At 38.0% G+C, this 20,011-nt stretch overlaps 1 protein-coding gene across 4 annotated transcripts in view; it reads left to right on the top strand.

Moving 5' to 3' along the window:
• LOC133516030 (autophagy-related protein 16-1) overlaps positions 1-20,011 on the top strand; it is a 250,562-nt gene that overhangs the window by 223,894 nt on the left and 6,657 nt on the right. For all 4 annotated transcript variants that reach the window (XM_061848712.1, XM_061848710.1, XM_061848713.1 and 1 more), the window contains one exon: positions 18,556-18,691. In XM_061848712.1, coding sequence (XP_061704696.1) covers positions 18,556-18,649 — 94 coding nt within the window. In that variant the 3' untranslated portion in view covers positions 18,650-18,691. The remainder of the gene's footprint in view (positions 1-18,555; positions 18,692-20,011) is intronic.

The following is a 20,011-nucleotide window of genomic DNA, read 5'->3' on the forward strand; positions in this document are numbered from 1 at the left end:
TGAATTGGTCATTTTTGTAGACTCCAATTACAGTTACACTTTTCCTGGTTTTTCGCGGACCAGAATATCGATGATTTTTGTAACTTGATTTAGACGTTGCTATCATTTTCAATCCAAAAACACATAAAATCACAATTCAGAACATGCGGCAGCGTTGTTTTCTATCAAGTACCTCAAGCACCAGGGCGGCTACCGGGAAAATCGAAATTCGTCAATTTCGGGCATTTTTCTCTGTCACTCTAATTACGTCTTAGTGAGAGTAAAAGAGAAAGATCCCCGCAATTTGCGAATTTAGGTTTTCGCGGTAGGCCCCCAGATCCTGTCAAGTTTCAGCAGTGTTGCCAGGTGAGCGGAAGAGAATTATCGTACTTGAGTGTCAATATTATTGTACCGTTGAAAAAAATATCGTACGCCAATCAAAAAGGCAGCCCCTAAAAATGTCTAGCAAAATAAGCTTAAATTTCCAATTAATAATAAAAAAAGACAATTTTCGTCTAAATTGCGCAAAAAATCTGTTTATGTTTGTGTATTTTTGGGATAGACTCAAACGGTATACAGGAAATTGTGACATTTTAAACTTTAAACTTACACCAAGGAGCCGAACACCCAAAAGATACTAATTTTAGCCTATTTCTGAGAGAAAGTGTCATATTTTGCTTCAAATTACTAGACTTTTAAGGTGGCATCATCCAAGGGCTGAAATTATAGTACTTTAGTGTACGATAATGCTCTTTGGAACATTACGTCATACCGGGGCCCAAATTATCGTACATGTACGACAATTATCGTACGCCTGGTCACACTGAGTGTCAGTGTCGACAGAGTCAGCTAAAAACGCGTCAAACATCGCAACGTCGCGCCGATGGCCGTCCGAGGCGGGGTGGCAACGCCGCAATGTATTTGTACACGACATTTGTCACACACACATAAGTAAAATTTATAAAAATATAACGTTGATTATTGCATGATTTCTGTATGAAACAAAGTTTTTCTATTAATTTAGCGCAAATGAATATTCGAAAGTAGATAGATGCGCAACTATTTATGTAATAATATTGTGTAATTAATTAATTAATAGCGATTGTTTTTTGTATGAAAATCGAACCACCTTAAAGTATGTAACTTTACTTTTGAGTGGCATTAACGTGAGACACTTCATTTGGTTCTTGTCTGTTTAATTTTTTGTCTTTTAATTATTTATATAAGAATTCAAGCCTTGGCGACCCTCTACATCTATAAGGATAATTTAATATCTTTTTATATTTTATCTCTGACACTTAGAGACTTATACATCTCTAAAGAATTTTAGTATTTTATGGTTTTATTTTTTTATCATAGTTTTTTTTGTGTAATTTGACATTTAGAGACAGTATACATCTCTAATAAAGTATTTATTATTTCATCGTTTCGATATTTGTAATTGTTTTTTTTATTTTTTTATTTATTGTTTGTAAAAATGGACATGTTAAAGTGCCCCTGTGGCCTATTTGCTGAATAAATGTTTGATATTTGATATTTGAACGCGAACGAAGAGCATTGTCTATTAGAGCTAATATGATCGCCCGTAGGTTCGCTAAATGCTCTAATCAGGTCAAGGTCACTCTTTTCAGGGCGTACTGTACATCCCTATATACTAGCGGCCTATGGGCGAACTACACAGTAACACGGTACAATTCTCTTCGTGTACAGTTCAATAACGCTTTCAGGGTGCTGATGGGGCTGCCGCGATACTGTAGTGCATCAGGGATGTTTGCCGAGGCGCGGGTGGACTGTTTCCACGCGACTATGCGCAAGCGTTGTACATCCCTGGTGCGCCGGATCCGCGCCAGTACCAACAGCATTCTGAGAATAATATCTGAACGGGTAGATTGTGTATATCTCAACCGCTGTTGTAGTATACACTTGAACTGGGATGTGAAATATCTACACTGACATCCTGACAACTGTATAGAATAGCGAAATTGTATGAAGTGTCATTTGATCAAATTTGACATCTGTATTAATTAATACCTATATTGAAACATTTTTAAATTAATTTTATTTGCATTTATTTTTATTTTATTGAATTTTGTCTTTATTGTATTGTTTTTGATTTAATTTCACTTCTTTCCAATTTCAATTCTTCTTCCTCGCGTTGTCCCGGCATTTTGCCACGGCTCATGGGAGCCTGGGGTCCGCTTGACAACTAATCCCAAGATTTGGCGTAGGCACAAGTTTTTACGAAAGCGACTGCCATCTGACCTTCCAACCCAGAGGGTAAACTAGGCCTTGTTAGGATTAGTCCGGTTTCCTCACGATGTTTTCCTTCACCGAAAAGCGAGTGGTAAATATCAAATGATATTTCGTACATAAGTTCTGAAAACTCATTGGTACGAGCCGGGGTTTGAACCCGCGACCTCCGGATTGCAAGTCGCACGCTCTTACCGCTAGGCCACCAGCGCTTCTTCTTTCCAATTTCAATTTTTATTTTTATTCATCATTAATTTATTGACATTCCCGTTATTGTGTATAGTACTAACCATATATTTTAAGACATAAATTTTTTACTAACAATAATGATCTTAGTTGGTCTCTCAATAAATGAAATTGAAATTGTAGTATCTAAATCTAAAAAGTATCTAAAAGTATATTCATAAAATCGAAAGTATGTGAGCTACGCAATTGAATATGTGTATGCTTAATAAGTCCACTATTAGAAGCTTGACAGCAAATCAGTACTACAAGCGTTATGCAGCGACAAACTTAATTCAGAGCTCATACTCGAATGTCATCGAAGCCTCACGGAAGTGAGCAAAGAAGGCAACAAAGTAACAATTCAATGTATCCATCCTTTATCAAGGGGCATAGTGGATCAAGAGGAAACGATACAGCGGACGAACTGGCCAGGAAAGGTTCAGAAACACCGGCTTATGGACCCGAGCCCATCATACCCCTACCAATATCCTACATACATAACCAGCTAGACTTACGTCACAGACAAATGCACAACAAGTACTGGAATGAAATGGACACGTGCAGGCAGACCAAGGATATTTTACCGGAAGCTCACCAAAATGCTACTGAAAATACCTAGACACCAACTACGTAAAATAGTAGTATTAATAACAGGACACAACACACTAAACAAACACCTACACAATATGGGAAAAACAGACAGCCTCATGTGCAGAGCGTGCATGGAAGAGGAAACAACAAAACACATTCTTCTAGACTGCAAACAGGTAGAAGTATACAGGAGCAAATACCTAGGGACACCGTGCACACTAAAGGAGGCGGTTAGCAACCTGAAAACATTGCTAGGCTTCGTGGAGGAGCTGGGGTGGTTAGAGTAGCGCTACCTCGTTTCACGCAAAATAGGCACAATGGTTGTCGATTTGCGGAAAATGCCCAGAAGCAATAACTAACTAACTAAGTCCACTATCGACATTATATCCCGAGAATCTTGTTTATCTGGTATAATCCAAACACAAGTTATGAAAATTCAATAAAACGACGAAGCGCTTCGAGAAAAGGTAGGTTCACTACCGTGCCCTCAGGTATAGTGCTCACTCCATACATCAGTTTTGTTACCAAAACACTTATTATTTTGTAAGTCGACACCTAGCGTAAAGTAGCAGATTTATCAGACTGCTACTCGACAATAGATGTCGCGACGAACGAAAGGTCATAACGCACAACAATTTTAAGCTAACATTATAACCGAATTAACCGGAACTCTATTTTCAATTACTTTTGCGTGTAATATTAGTTGTTAATTGTTGAGCACTACACTTTTACCAGCCGTGATTTTCGTGACATCTATTGTCAAGTAGCAGTACTGATAAATCCGCTACTTGACGCTAGATGTCGACTACGAAAATAACAAATAAGCGTTTTGGTAAGAGAACTGATGTATGGAGTGAGCATTCTATGCTTACTTATTTCTCTATGACCCAAGTAAGCCCTTTTGACTGCCTGATCCCAACCCATCCTTTCGAGGTGGTCAAGCCAGCGGAGACGATGTGCTTTGGTCTCACACCTATTATATTCTGCTCGGCTATTAGTTGTTCTATTTCGGCATTACGCCGTCCCCTTTTGACGGGATTATTTATTACTTAAAATTGACTATTATAGAGACATAATCATAATGCGAGCATTAATTATAAGCGCTGGTGGCCTAGCGGTAAGAGCGTGCGACTTGCACTCCGGAGGTCGCGGGTTCAAACCCCGGCTCGTACCAATGAGTTTTTCCCAACAAGGCCTAGTTTACCCTCTGGGTTGGAAGGTCAGATGGCAGTCGCTCTCGTAAAAACTAGTGCCTACGCCAAATCTTGGGATAAGTTGTCAAGCGGACCCAGGCTCCCATGAGCCATGGCAAAATGCCGGGACAACGCTAGGAAGAAGTACCACAATGCGAGGAAACCGTTGTAAATGTTTCCTTGCTTCAATATTGAATCAGTGTCTGCGTTTACAATAAAATGAGCACGCATTATCTATTATGCGCACCAGACACCATCACGACGAATGACATAAAAATGTTGTAATTTCTTTGTTTCATTTCATTTATTATATTCGTTTACATTTGATTTCAGCCAGTACACTGTCGTTATTGAGTACCTAGTTAAAATTAATTTCATTCTTACTATCGGATTATTCAGATCAAGAATTAACCATTACAATATCATTTGAAAAACATTAAGAAAGTATTTACATTTTTTTCGTAAGCACTACTTAGTAGTAGTTTTGTTTGATACTTACCCGTAATAAACGTTGTGCTCAAACTGGATCCATAAACCACCGCGCGTATGATTTCATGTTTGATGGTCTTATGTAAGATAAATTTAACAGGTCATACTTACACACAGAGTACAGCGCTCAGGCGCTGGGTGCTTTGTCCGCTCCGGACGCGCTCTACACTCGCCCGTCGACTCCATTCTTCAGTAAATCTACGTAAATGCACCATATTGTTTGCATGGCTCGTGACGTCCACCAACTGCATGCCGAGATACGATCGGGCTAATTTGCGCACACGTCTTGCGTTACAATGGTGTAAATAATTTCTCTCACTCGGCCACAAAGAAACGCGGAAACATTCCTGTGCGTATCTTTGCTCAGCAATTCTTGTCCTCAAATTTTAATGTTACTTCAAACTTCAAGTTGCTTGCTCATTTTATTGCAAACGCGGACACTAATTCAATATTGAAGTAAACATTACAACGGTTCACTCGCATTGTGACTGTGTACCGTTGTTGCATAAACACTAGGTTTAATCTACTGCGGTTAAAATCAATGAACAGAATCGTATCGACGTAACGTGAGATGAGTAATAAAGATAGGATCCCTGGTACTCAGACCATTGTTTCCCTTTTCATAAACAGGTGGTTATCGGAGTAAACTAACAGTTTTAGTGGAGTTATCAAGTTAGCTCATTATAATAATTCATACGATAGGTATAAATGTTAAGTTTCATATTTCATTTCCCCTGTTTTGTTTTACATGCGCTGTAAATTAGATGAAGCAATTAACTAATTGCTTCGTTTAATTCATGGTTTTAACTAACTGAAACGTCACATTCACGTACACGTCGTATTGGTTTTAATAGTTCATTCACTTTTCATGGTTTGTAAAGGGTAACAATTAGGTAGACACATCTTCAAAAGTTAATGTAATAAATAAGTCTCTATGAACCGGGGATCAACGACAAGATATTAAATTGATAAAGATATGAAGCTCTTAACATTGTTTTTTTTAATTTTACGACTTTCCGTGGAGATTTTTTTTTTTTGGTTTTTTGTACAAATTTTAAATATGTACTTTCTTTACAACTATGTATAACATACTTTTGATGTATATACTCGTAATGTTATCATCAATATTAAAATGAGTAATTTTATAGCTATCGGCGGTTGTAGCACGGTCACATTTTTATCACTTGTCACTATGCCTGTAAGTGCGAAAGTGATGGCATAGTGACAAGTGATAAAAATGCGACCGTGCTACAGCCGCTGGTATAGGTATATTTATTTGTTACCGAGTATCCTTTTGTAGGTTCACAATGACAATCTAGATTAGATGACGGCTCCAAAGGATCGTTTAACGGTTTGTCTCCTGTACGCACAATCGCGGAAATGTACGCGGATTGTAGGCGCTCATGTTGTGGAGCAGAGAGGGCAAGGCGCGGGCGCGCGCGCCGCCGCGCCGCGTCGCCGCGTCGCTGTCCGCGCGCAGCATGCGGCCTTGCTTTATGTTCGCAAAATTAACAAGAACATGTGCGACGCTAGCTTATTGTTCAACTAGGAAACATCCCGATTTATTGCATGTTTCCGGCACGCTTATCTTTAACATTCATATCACTTCGTATCTAATTGTACTCGTGGGAAAAAAACACTCGACTAATAATTTTATGCTTTAACATGGGTAATAGGCATCGAGAAAATAAATAAACCATTTTTATGGTTTAAGTTCCCTGGTACTCGTTTAGATGGACATGACGAGCAACATAAATGACTTGAAGTCGTGTGAAACTATTAGAGCAGGTGCAATATCCGAATTAGTTTATGGGTGTACTAATAACAGATGGATATTATACACCGCCGTAGGATTGAATATTCTGGCATGTAGGCCATAGATTCCGTTGCCTATTGTGAATAAATTTAGATATTTATTCTCATAATATAAAATTACTGTACCTATAAATTATGCAAAACTAATCTACAAGAACTTGTATTATGATCGTCATTAATAGTTTCATAACATTATGTAATAAATGAATAGATACAATTTAAAAAATGTCTAAAAATAATCAATCTTATGTCAACAATTTTATATATTCATGTCAAAACAAAATACGTGAAAAACTTTGTTTATTTTAGTAATAAACCCTTTGTTAAATAAAACTAAATTGAAACCACAACCATCATCTAATTCCACAGAGCAGGCTTCGTCAAAAGCATAGGTACTAAACAGAGTCCGCAACAAACTTCGTCCAATCTACATGACATGAGTGATAATCCGCCACAGGCTTCGTCATAAATGTAGGCACAAGATAAATAAGTGCGAGTATCTCCTGATGGTCGTCATGTTCTAAAATAAATACTTGGTACAAATTACGCTTAAAATTAATTTAATCAATAAATGTGAGCCTGTCAAAGGCTAAGCGAACAAGAGTGGCCCCCAACGACGGATTTGGTCATTCTTTCAGGTGGTGTACTGGCAGGCTCTAAGAAACACTATGCTTAAATATTGTGTTGTTATAGCTCAAACGGATTAGGCAGCGTTTTCGATTAAAGCTCGTAGCCAGCGTGATTGTTTCCGACAACATCGTCTTATTACAACTAATTTACACAAAACCTTAATAAGTTATTACTTAAATCCTCCACAAGAATCACTCTATTAATAGATGGAAGTCGTATGAAAATCCGTTTAGTAGTTTTCAGTGTTGGAGTAGTTTTATAAGATGTGGTGAATTGACGTTTTCTCCTAGATTTGCGGATGCTAGGTTGCGTGACAGTCGTGCACATAGCGAATATATAAGGCGAAGTATTATATGGCATTTTATTTTTAAGTATGTTTAAGTTACTGAGTATTGCTCTTAATTTTTTACATATATATATGATCATTAATCAATATGTGGGCTCCAGTCAAATTTATCATCAGTTATTAAACCCAGGTATGTATGTTGTTTAACAAGATCTAAGGGCTTGCAGTCCCAATGCGGATTTGAGTTATATACGCAGGAGTGTTCATGTGCCACTATTTTAGGTGTTGAGTTGGTTTTAATGTAAGGGGAGTGAATATGCATTACTTTGGTTTTCTGGTAGTTAATAGATAATCCTAGGTCGTGTGACCACTTGCATAGCGCATCAAATTGGCACTACATTCTGCTCCCCGCAGTGAGGTTAGCGTCAGCTGTTATTAGGCAGGTGTCATTGTACACGATATTAACACGTTTGTAGAAATTCTAAACGTAGACGATTCATTTAATGTACACGATTTGAGGATATCGCAAGTGTAGTGGAAAAACATTATGTGTAACACGGAAGATAAGCATTGAAAGCGTTAACTCGGCTCATAAGACTCGTCTAAATTTTTGGTTATATCGCCCTTATAATAAAACACATAATACTAATGTATCTTGTCGATCGGTCAACCAAAATTTTATTTGTTTTACTAGTTGACGGCGTCACAGCTCGGGTTTTAAATTGTGAGTATCTATTTATTTTTCTACACCGCTAATGAGGCTAAGCAGCGCTCTGCACACCCTCCATTAAACGGAATACCGTGACGGTGACGTTAGCACACGCGGATCTCCGACCGTAACGTATCATAAGCAACAGTGATATCGATATGTGTGAACGCTCACATCGCTACGCCATTGTCGACGGCAAGCGAGCGTGAGCCCGAATAACATCGCCATGCTACGATTATTTCACTCACAATATCAAATTATTGTGTAATGAACATCGTCTAGCTAGCCTTATCTCTGCGTGCATGCTTTTTGTGGCAGAAAGGCGAACGACCGAACTATTCTTGAAATTACTTTATTGGGTAACCTGTTTCCGAACAGGAGGCGTGTAATGCGGTCATGAATCAAGACGCCACGGGAATGAGATTATTATGTTATAGATATTTTATGACTATTGTAGCATTAAAACCAATCAGATAAGTAATTTACAAATATTTTTTGCCTTGCTAGAAATTATTACTTACAGAAAATTTTAAAATTTGAAATCAGTAACGTTTGTTTGTGTCTTTAATCAACTTACCGTGTTGCGGTCTAGATCTAATATTTCGTATGCATACATTTTCTTACTTTTATTATCATGATTTTTCTCATTTTATAATTTTACAAAACAATTCCTATCTGAATTATTGTCATCAGCTTGTCCCACTGCTGGGCAAAGGATGTAATTCGGAATATCACTTTACCGTTAAAGTATGTACACTAAGGATAATGAGCTCTGCAGTTTGTCACACTTGGTTGTTGTTAAAACTCTTCTAAGTATGCATAATTTCTTTTACCGCTTACCTTGTCGAATAGGTACTCGACGTCTGTGTTGCAAAGGGTGAAAAGGGAACAACCACAAAAAGTATTGTGACAATATAACTTTCAAAAAGATACTGAGTACGATAGTGCACCTTTGCAATGAGTGAGTATGATATATGATACAACAAAACGGCATATGAAGACTTTTTTCCATATATGTTCATTGTGTCTGAAAGAAAGATAATACTCGTACCAAAAAAAGGTAAATAATTATAATTGAAATCGGTTACACATGAAGTGTAACTTTACTAGACCGGTCGTTGTGCTGATCGTATACCACACCCAAGCAATTGCGTGACAAAAAAATATTTTGAAACGGATTGACAACATTTCATTTTTATGAAACCTGAAACTTCACAAATGATTTGGAAGTATTTTGTGTCCTGAACACTGCAATATAATAATATAAATTGAATATGGCTTATTACAAAAAAATTCAAAAGAATAAAAAAAATGTTGTGATTTTACCAATTCTTCGGCATAATAGACGAAATACCATTGCCATTAATCATTCATCAAGAAAAAAATTTGCTGTCATAATATTGGATTTGTCATTTCAATTAAATACGACGTATTGACTGGAATTCAAAACAAAGATAAATTTATTTATATAATTAAGTTAATATCTACTACTAGTTTTTAAAATGCACAAAGCCGTATAGATTGATGAGGTATATACTCCCCCAAAGCGTACCAAATACTGTTTCGTCCCTTACCTACTGCAAAAGTGATTCGTCGAAGACATCGGACAAACATTTAATTACATTACATTCGTTAGTGTTTGTCTGTTGTTTCTTTTTATGTATTTCTTTTAAATTTTCTTATTTTTGACATAGTGTGTAATTTTATTTTTTCTTTATTTTTATTTTGAGTAGTTGACATGATTTTTTATTTTTATTTGAATTTGTTATTATTTTTTGTGATTATTTATAGGTATGTAGTCTGATTTTTTTTTTAATTTAATTGAATTAAAATGTAGAGAACCAATAAAATTATAGGGTCAGAAATATGAAATGTTGTCAATTGACGCGTTCCGTCAATATCAAAGTTATTAGTTTTACAAGGTGACAAACTTCTCGTGGTAGGTAATATTGATGTCCGAGCAACTTGGAAACTTAATTTTTACAAGCAGTTCAAGGCACGACGGTTAAACTAACTTTGTTACGGAGTGAAACGCAAAATTGTCACCACACCAACACGAGGAAAAGTGCTAACTCTAAAACATTAAATAGTGAATAGTTTCCTGTACATATTTAATACTCGTATATAAAAAACAGATCAGATCCAAACTAACGTTATTAGATGATTAGACCTATTATTAAAAATCTGCGTTTAAAAGTCAGTTTCATCACCCGATATGAGAAAACGAATCAAAATTTGCATCAAATTATTTTGTCACTCTAAAGGATAAAATTTTCTGCTATGCGTGAACATCAATAACACTTTTTTTTTTTTTTATGGAGGATAGGCAGGCGTTTGACCACGATCACACCTGATGGTAAGTGATGATGCAGTCTACGGTGGAGCACGCTTGCCTATGAGATACCTATTTACTCTAGCCTTGAAGAGATTCAGATTGTACTCATACGGAAACACAGACTCGGGCAGGGCATTCCACTCCTTGGCAGTTCGCATAAGGAATGTTGAAGCGAAACGCTTCGTGCGTATTTGTGGAATACCTACCATGAAGCGATGCCGAAGTGCCGATTGTCTGGTAGTCCGATGGTGAAATGGGGACGGAGGAATAAGGTTGTGCAATTCCTCAGCACACTCTCCGAAATGTATCCTATAAAAGATCGTTAGGCTGGCAACCTTGCGTCGATGCTCCAGACTTTGAAGTCGAGCATTCGTCAGATCGTCGTCATTAATAATTCTCTTGGCCCTCCTCTCGACTGACTCGAGCGCCTCAAGCTGGTATTTGGCTGAACCATCCCACAGATGTGAACAGTATTCCACACACGATCGGACTTGTGCTTGGTAAAGGTCGAGCAGCTGCCTAGGTGTAAAATACTGCCTCACCTTGTTGAGGATGCCCAGCTTTTTTGCTGCTAACTGTGCTTTCGACTCGATGTGCGGGCCGAAGTTGAGTTTCGAAGTCAGCGAGATTCCGAGAAGCTCAAGATGGTCGGTTATCGGAAGGGATACATTTCGGAAAGTAGGAGTCAACACTTATGTTGAGCTCATTGAAACCATCTACCACAAAAGTAATGCAAGTATTAAACTGCATGTTCCCGGTCCTAAATTCTGCATCCAAAAAGGAGTCAAACAGGGTGACCCGCTGTCTCCAAAGTTGTATAACTCTTGCCTACAGGAAATCTTCCAGAAGCTGGCGACCAAGTGGGAAACAATGGCCATTGACGTCGGCGAAAAAAGGTTGACAAACCTGCGTTTCGCCGACGACATTGTCTTATTCTCCCACACTGTACCCCATCTAAAGGAAATGCTACAATACCTTAGCACGGCAAGTCTTGAAGTCGGACTCGAAATGAACAGGACAAAAACCCAGTTAATGACTAATGGCACGAAACGTGGGGTCACGGTAGATGGGCAGGATATACAATATGTTGACGAATACACCTATCAGGGCCAGATAGCATCCTTCGATAACAGGCAGCAGGCAGTCCAAGGAAATCGATCGACGCATCGAAAACGCCTGGAAGAGCTTCTGGTCCATGAAGGCGTTAATGAAGGGCAACCTTCCACTAGTACTAAAACGCAAACTTTTCGACATGTGTATCCTACCTATCTTAACCTACGGCGCCAAAACTTGGTCATTAACAGAAGCTCAAAAGTCCCGACTCAAGATTTGCCAGCGAGCAATGGAGCGAGGCATACTCGGAGTCCGTAGAATCGATTGGATAAGGAACACAGAGCTGCGCTCCAAAACAGGTATCGCAGATATGGGTGTAAAGGCCGCCAAGCTCAAATGGGATTGGGCGGGACACATCTGTAGGATGCACCCGGATAGATGGGCTAAAATAGCGACCGAATGGGCACCACAGATTCACCCGAGGCAGAGGAAGGCCAAAAACGAGATGGCGAGACGACCTGAACTCATTTCGTGGCGACTGGCGGGAGCATGCACAAAGCCGTGACGAGTGGCGGAAAACAGGGGAGGCCTTTGCCCAGCAGTGGGACACAATGTAGGCTATAAAAAAAAATACAACTTTCTCATTAGTTTTTGAAGAATTAAGAAAGCCTTTACATGCTGGTGTAATGAAAAATATATTTGCCTTTATAATCTCAAGAAATCGCCGTCGCGCTTCTACCTTTATTTGCATGACGAAAACCCTGCTACGAACTACGCCGTAGCACAACGAGATTAACTTGAATTCATTAATAATACATATTTTATACGATCGTGCGGCTTATTCTGGTTGTATTAACAGGTTATGACTTTCATCTGGATTAGTTTTTGCTATAAGCTGTCAGAACAAAAACAATTATTATTATTTATTTCGTACGATCCAATCCATAAAATAAGATGAAGGGAGGTCCAGTGCCTAACTAGGGCGCTGTCCCATCTCCCACCCATAACGGCCAGAAGACTATGACCATGTGATTGTGTGGGGTTGATATTCATGGGTTCTTCACAGAATAAGCATCCGTGACGTACTTTAATTGGAGCTATTCAAGTCAGGTACCTGCGAAGTGGCCTTTATAAAATTTTAAAAAGCTAGATAATTGTTTTGCAATTGTTATTTGTTATACATTGAATTATTATTACTACGAATAGAACCGGCACGGAGAACCAGTATTTTGCACCGTGAGTTTTTGTCGTTTTGACAACCAACCATACAAGCGGAGCGTGAATCTCGCGACCTAAACGCGTAAGCGTCATGAATTATTACGGCTCTTACAATGTTTCGGTCGCGTGATACAGGTTGCGATTGCGAATTTCATTGTTTGGTATGGCTTCTCTGTAGTAATAATAAGTATAATAACTCAATGTTGTTATATTCAATATTTTGTTTATCAATGAATACTTAAAATTATTAAAGCAAACTATACATACCTGCCTACCTATTATAAATCTATGTGCCCCAGAATCGAAGTGCTGAAAGGATCACTTTTATATCGTTTGTTCCATGTAGTGAGTAGTAGTTGAGCACATATTTTAGCGCAGTTAGAAGTTTCATTAAAAATTAAGGCCTTTAATCTGGTCGTATACATTTATTACGAAATAAAAAACCGGCCTCCATTACATGTATCTACCTACGAGTACCTACATATACTCGTGCGTATCCCAATAAGTACTTGAACTACATAAAGCTGTTGATAGGCGGTTCTGACGGACTCTTTGCTTTTTACTAGCCCAGAAAAGAACCTAATACAATGTCTGTAAATTGAAAGAGCATTACACGTAAGGAAACAATTGCTAGCTCGGCGCCAGATCTCATGATGTTTATGACGCTTCCTGCTACCCATATTGGATATTCGAGGCGGCTTGTTATACGCAGCCCGGTTCGGTATGTGTAAACGAGCCAAGCAAACCAGACGCTAATTCTTCTTTATGGGTAGCCTTACCCCGGGGACGCATTCGCTACTGCGGTGGTCTGATAGAGGCGGAGCGAGTAGTGAGCGTATTCGTAGTTTATTTTCGGGCAAGTGCCCTAATTAATTATTATTATTACTTTGTTGCAAGTGTAACTCTTAGGCAAGGAGCTTTTTTTTATCAATTTTTCTTCTGAAACCCGCAGGTTGCCTTTGCGATTTTTATGGAGGTGGTTATCCTCGCGGCCGGCATTGGCCAGAAATGGCAACTCCCCTGAACCGTCATCATGAGCCCTCTGTCCAGACAGCTTACGGAGTCCGCAATTTTATACAGCGCAGCGGCATTTCTCACCGCTGAGAGTTGGCTCCTCAGGAATCACCAACACTCGGGAATTCTTTCTCTTTGAGAGTACTCCCTGTCCACTGTTAATATGTCCATACATTATGTAGGTCTACATTTATCACGCGTAGCTAAACTTGAATGGTTTACAAAACCGTTATGAGTCCCCATGAAAGATTTAAAATGTAGTTGCGGTAAAGAAGTCACACTCCGGTTCTCTGTAGACCCTACCTTAAAGCTGCGATCCGACAATCACAACACAACCTGCCGCGGACAGCCTATATTCTCGAAGTCGCGGCAGCACAAGAATCACAATCCTTCCATATCCGATATATCGCTGATTAAAGGCGATTTGCTTCAAAACTAGCCTTTGCTCAAGGCCTCTCTTTACATACCTATTACCTGCCGATTTGGTATAGATCATTGTTTAGGTTAGGTATCAAACGTTAAGCATTGATAGGTAAGTAATTCTGACCTTTTCCGTCTGTATATTAATAGAGATTATCTGTATGTTTACTATATACCACTATATAGGTATATACAGAAATGCTCTATAGATAAATAGATTAAATATAGAATAATAATTCGGATATTAATGTCTTTTCGAGACCATCATTCTTAGTTTCATGTTTCGTATGGTACGTAGTGTACTTACATAGCACAAACTTTGCTTGGTTTATTGTATCTTACCATATCAATGGTTAACACAATTCTCATTATGACGCAAATCTGATTATTTAATTGTCTTTATCTTAGGTCGATCTACTAGTTTTCTGCTAGCGCTACCGCTAATAGAATTACATTGTCGGCAGAGCCGGGTACAGATTTATTACGCTGCCGTTTAAAGTGCGAACTGTTCGTCAATAGAATAGTAAGACCCAGTTTTTTTTATCGTCTGCTAAATGTGTTTTTGAAAGTAGAATTGTATTTATCTGAAGTCTTCACACGTAGAGGACACAACCTGCCATATAAGAATTGCGATTGCAAGTTGAAGTTTCTGCGCTTTCTTGTTACTTATCCCAGTCTGGTTCTAGTTTGTTTTATCATACTTACGTCAAAAATTTGATCTTGATACGATATGGATTGAATCTATTAGTGTCAAAAGTGACATTTATGTTTTTCTTTCGTCCTTTTCGACACTGACAGATCCGATCCAAATCTAATTTTTGACGTATATTAAAACTAATATCAGGCCGATAGTTATGAATAGCCGCCAAGACGGCGGGACTCTATTAAATTTATTAGATTTGTTTTTTTACTTCTGAATGTAGTGTTTAAGTATATTTTCATCATTTCTTAACCTTTTTGACGCCAATGACGGATTAATCAGTCACAGACTAAATAAGAACATAGACCTACGTACTCGTACATATACATAAAGTTCAATTTCAGTTTTGACACTTCGGTATCGTCGCGTCCAAGTGACAGCTTTTGCATTTGAGACGGCGTCGAAAAGGTTAAGGTTCTGTGTCACATCGTCGTCAACATTTTATAGAGTACGGGTAAGAGTGTATATATGTCCAATACAATCCAATTAGCCTTTGTTCACTGACTTGATTATCGTTCTTTTGTGTTACTTTGTCACTGTTTTTAGTTGCCACTAGTCAGGTTGCTAAAGCTTTCCAGTCTTCTCTGTTCCGAGCGATTGTTATCCACTTTGGTGGGATATCATCCTCCCATCTCATTTTCGTGTGTCCCTGACCTCTCTTGTTGTATATGTATAGGGAACCAATTAGTTATATTTTGTGTCCATTTGTTTATTTTCGATCTTGACATGTGACCTGTCCATCTCCATTTTATTTTTCTTATTTCTCTGGCTGCGTCTTCGACTTTAGTTTTTTTCCAGATTTTTGTCAGTCTCCATCTGTCATTGATTCTTATTTCAAGCATCTGGGGGCCTGGGGGGGATGGAGATGCCTGCTTTCGCGCTTTCAGTTACCAGTTGTTGTAGCATGATTTGGAGTACGGTTGGATTTGTTGCAAAGAGTATCAGGTCATCAGCAAAACGAAAATGGTTCAGCCTGCTTCTATTTATGTTTATTCCATATTCCTCCCAGTCCAGCTTTCTGAATATGGATTCAAGGGTATATAAGCACACTTAAAAATTACTACTGAATAACGACACTTGACATTGGCAAAATCATAGATTTGATGGAGGCCATAAACTGAACAATTATGAACTGAAATAAATGCCATATTCTAAGAAAAAAAATCCAGTTTATTATTTATATAGTAGTGTTTCTAATTGACATAAAAACAAATTAAAATATTTTCTGAAAATAATTTAATTTGTTCTAATACTTCTAATAGAATTATCTTAAAAACACTGGTATACGAGACTGGAAGAGTTAATTAATATTTTTTTGTAATATATTTTTTGTGAACGTCCAATTATACAGTTATAAAGGGACACTAAGGTTACTCGAGTACCTTCCTACCTCGAAACCGTCCGTGTAATGTAATATCTACCTCAAATATAACACTCGGTGTTTACTTTCTTCGAATTAAGCTTGACACACTGCCGTGGGTCTCGATGTGTCTTTCTTTCTCATCAAGATAAATAGTGAGTAATGCGCTTACCTAAGTTATTATCTTACTTTGAAATATACAAAAATAAACGAAATATATGAGTATTATTCTTGATCAACTGCTGGAAAACAAACTTTTAAATCTGTCAGTATAGCTAACGTTATTACTTCGTTTTACCATTTGATATACTAGCGTCTGTATTATGATTACCTGCTATTTGGCTAGTTACTTTTAAAAATTCCACGTTACGATCTGTCACTAACGAGTCTAATATTTAGAGTCACAAACCCGCATCAACTAAATACCACTTCATATTTTGAACACATTTTACAGTTTGGTAAGACCAAAATGATTTCGCTATTAAAAAAAATAATCTACGTTTCTTAATCAGAATACGATACCGAATATGCCCTTTAAAGGATCCCCCCCCCCCCCCCCCCTATTTTTGTTAAAAGTTGTATATAAATTAAGACCAGGAACTACTTTATGCAATTTTTTTGTACTTTTGTGCATATTTTTTGTCCCAAAACTAGACTCCTCGTCTTTAAATTATCCGAAAATGTTATGCTACATGGCCCATTACCTTTGTTTTTGGGGAAATATGCCCTCAAAGGAAGAGATGGGGAGTCAAACTTTTCCCCCCTCCCTCGACTAATGCTAGTTGGCTCTCATTGGCTCCCAGTCTTAATCCACTCTAGGCCACCTATATATCAACTTTGCCAAGTGTCGGTGCATTGTCAGTAATTGCAAAGTATCGTGGAATAGCTAATCCGTTTCGAAAAAGTGATTGATCTGACCCAGGAGTGGTATTCATATTCTGTTACGGTTCTATTATGAATATGATTTGTTCATACATATGTCTAATCATATTTATAACCGTTTGATAACAATACATTACTGTCTAAATAGACCTCCAGGACTTAAACCACGGTTTTCGGTTCGAATGTCGCGTGCCTTACCGCTCAGCTACCATAGCTTGCAGCAGCTTGCAATATAAAAGTAACTTACGTTACGTAAAGTACAAATAAACTGACACTGAATCAAAGCTAGAGTCAGACCAAGCTAAGTTGGCAACGATTTTGATAGCCAACATGTGCAAGTGTTAAGTGAACGTCATAATTTCATAGAAGTTTGACGTTTAAAATAACCCTTGCACTGTCTGGGCTGTCAAAATCGCTGACAACTTATCTTGGTTTGACTGTATAAGTAATTTGTGCCAAAATATTCCTTCCTTCATAATAATTACAAAATAGTATCCTCAGTAGTGTAGTGTAAATATACCTACTTTCCTAATAGTCGAGTAACAGAGTATACAGAGTAGTATAGTATCGAGTCAGAGTAGTAGTTTTCATAACGCTATGAAAATAAAAATAACTTGATATACATAATTCAATATTCTTAATTATTTAGAAATAATTATTTTAGTGCAGCTATTCGACTCAGGCATATCGTAAATAATGATTAACTAGGTGAACGCTCTGATAAGTACCGCGTTGGTAGCGCTTGCACATCAGAAGCTTTCAGAATTAATTCTTCATAAAGCCTTATACGATGACTCGGTTTCGTCGTAGGTGTGACCAAATATGTATTTAAACGACAAATAAATATTTAGTTGACCTGTATCTCAAATCTTTATCATACCGTGAGCAAATGTACCCACCTAAGTCATTCACTTCATCGTGAGCTAAGCTACTATGATAATAGGAGAAAGAAATCACATTTTATCACAGTGCTACTATCATTTTTTAAAGTTCATAGGTGACGTTAGGTATAGTTATCCTGGTCTAAGGGCTCCTCTACACGATGGCCAAGCGTAGGCCAGTCCAAGGGACGCAGCTATGCGGTGAAATGAGATAGCAATATCACTTGCTCCCTCTAACGCATAAATGCGTCCCTAGGACTGGCCTACGCTGGGCCATCATGTAGAGGAGCCATAACATAGGGCTAGGGAAGAGATTTTTACGAGTATATAGGTAATATGACTTAATGTTGTGCGGCGACTGCTGCATCCAGCCGAGGACAGATGGAGTAGTCGTTATTACATTGTTCAATTACAAAGACTGCCCGACCACTACTAATAGTACCTACCCATGGATAGGTATAAATAAAATAATAGACCATGCTATATGAAGTGTAATAAAGTTAATATGAATGTTTTCGTTTGCAGGGCGGCGGTGACAGCTGTATCGTGGCATCCCCAGTCGGGACTGCTGGCATCCGTGGACCGCGGCAAGCGCGCTGTCATCTGGGGAGACTTGTGATACGCCCTGGACTGTCCCACGCCTCCGCTTCCCGCTCAAATGGTACGTAAATATCTCGGCAATGACGTCATGTCTGAGATCGGAACACTCGGAACTGCTAGGGTCCAAGAACCACGATAAGATCAGATACTTGGGAGCATTGTACAGCAATCCCATTGCTTCCGATACAGGACTATATAACCGTGAAAATCAATCGTAAATTTCGAGCAACTATGTCTGTCACTCTAATTGCGCCTTCTATGGAGCACCAGAGAAAGAAACCCGGAATTTGCGCCAGAATCTTCGCGGTACTGGCTTTCATAATCAGTACCGAAAACATACACGGGTAACATAGATAGCGTTGTAAAACAGCGATAAATATCTGAATTATGATTAGATTAGATAATGTTTAGAGGTAAGTATTTTTTTAGTAGATACTTATTTACTACTTACCTTGGCCTTGATGCCTGTTAGTAAATAATTGTCGATTTTTATTTTGATAATAGTACTTTCGTCTAAAAATGTCAAAGTTTTCATTGTAATCGTTTCCCAGAATTCACCTGTACCTACTTACTTACAAGCAAATTTACTGCTTTTACTTTAAGCAGCTAACAGCTTTTGTATCAACTTTGTAACCGAATAGCACGTTAAGCTTTATTATAAGTTGATTAGTTTACAATGTAATATAGCCGCAATTTTCATATAATTATTTACCAAGACGTTATTATCTATACGATACGATTCTATAGTAGTTAAATAGTAGGATAAAGACTGGCTTATGCAATTTACTCTTTGAGCATAAACCTCATTTCACGTACCTAAGTATAGCAAATTCGAAATTATTATGTACCTACGTTTTCTGTAATCAGCGCTTGTTTCATGCATCTATTACCATAATCAATATCCTAGTGTAGTCCTGGCTTCTTGCCACGACTCATAAATGTGACCTGGGGTCCGCTTGGGAACCTAATGCCAAATTATGATATGACCTTTCTATCTAGATGAATAACTAGAGAAACGGAAAATTCATGATCAAGACGGTAAGTATTTATAATAACTAGGTACTTATATTTCCAAGATACCAAAAGGCCTAGAACGTCTTTCTGAGAATGTCGCGACTCAGTGTATCAAGTTGCGCGTGAAGTATAAAGTCGCGCGAGTTTTGAGAAGATACGCTAGACACATTAATACAATTAATCAAGAAGCTAAATTATTTAGGTACACGGAGGCAATTTCGCCAATACAACTAGCAAACTAATTATTTTTGACCTAATTGTTCCATTTGTAAATAAATTTACAATTGACCGTAAAGAACTTCATTATACCAATTTGGATGTTTTACAATTGACGCACAATACAATAACGTTCCGCTAGTGAAAGCGT

Source organism: Cydia pomonella, chromosome 3 (genome assembly GCF_033807575.1).
Source record: "Cydia pomonella isolate Wapato2018A chromosome 3, ilCydPomo1, whole genome shotgun sequence".
Classification (NCBI taxonomy): Eukaryota; Metazoa; Arthropoda; class Insecta; order Lepidoptera; family Tortricidae; genus Cydia; species Cydia pomonella.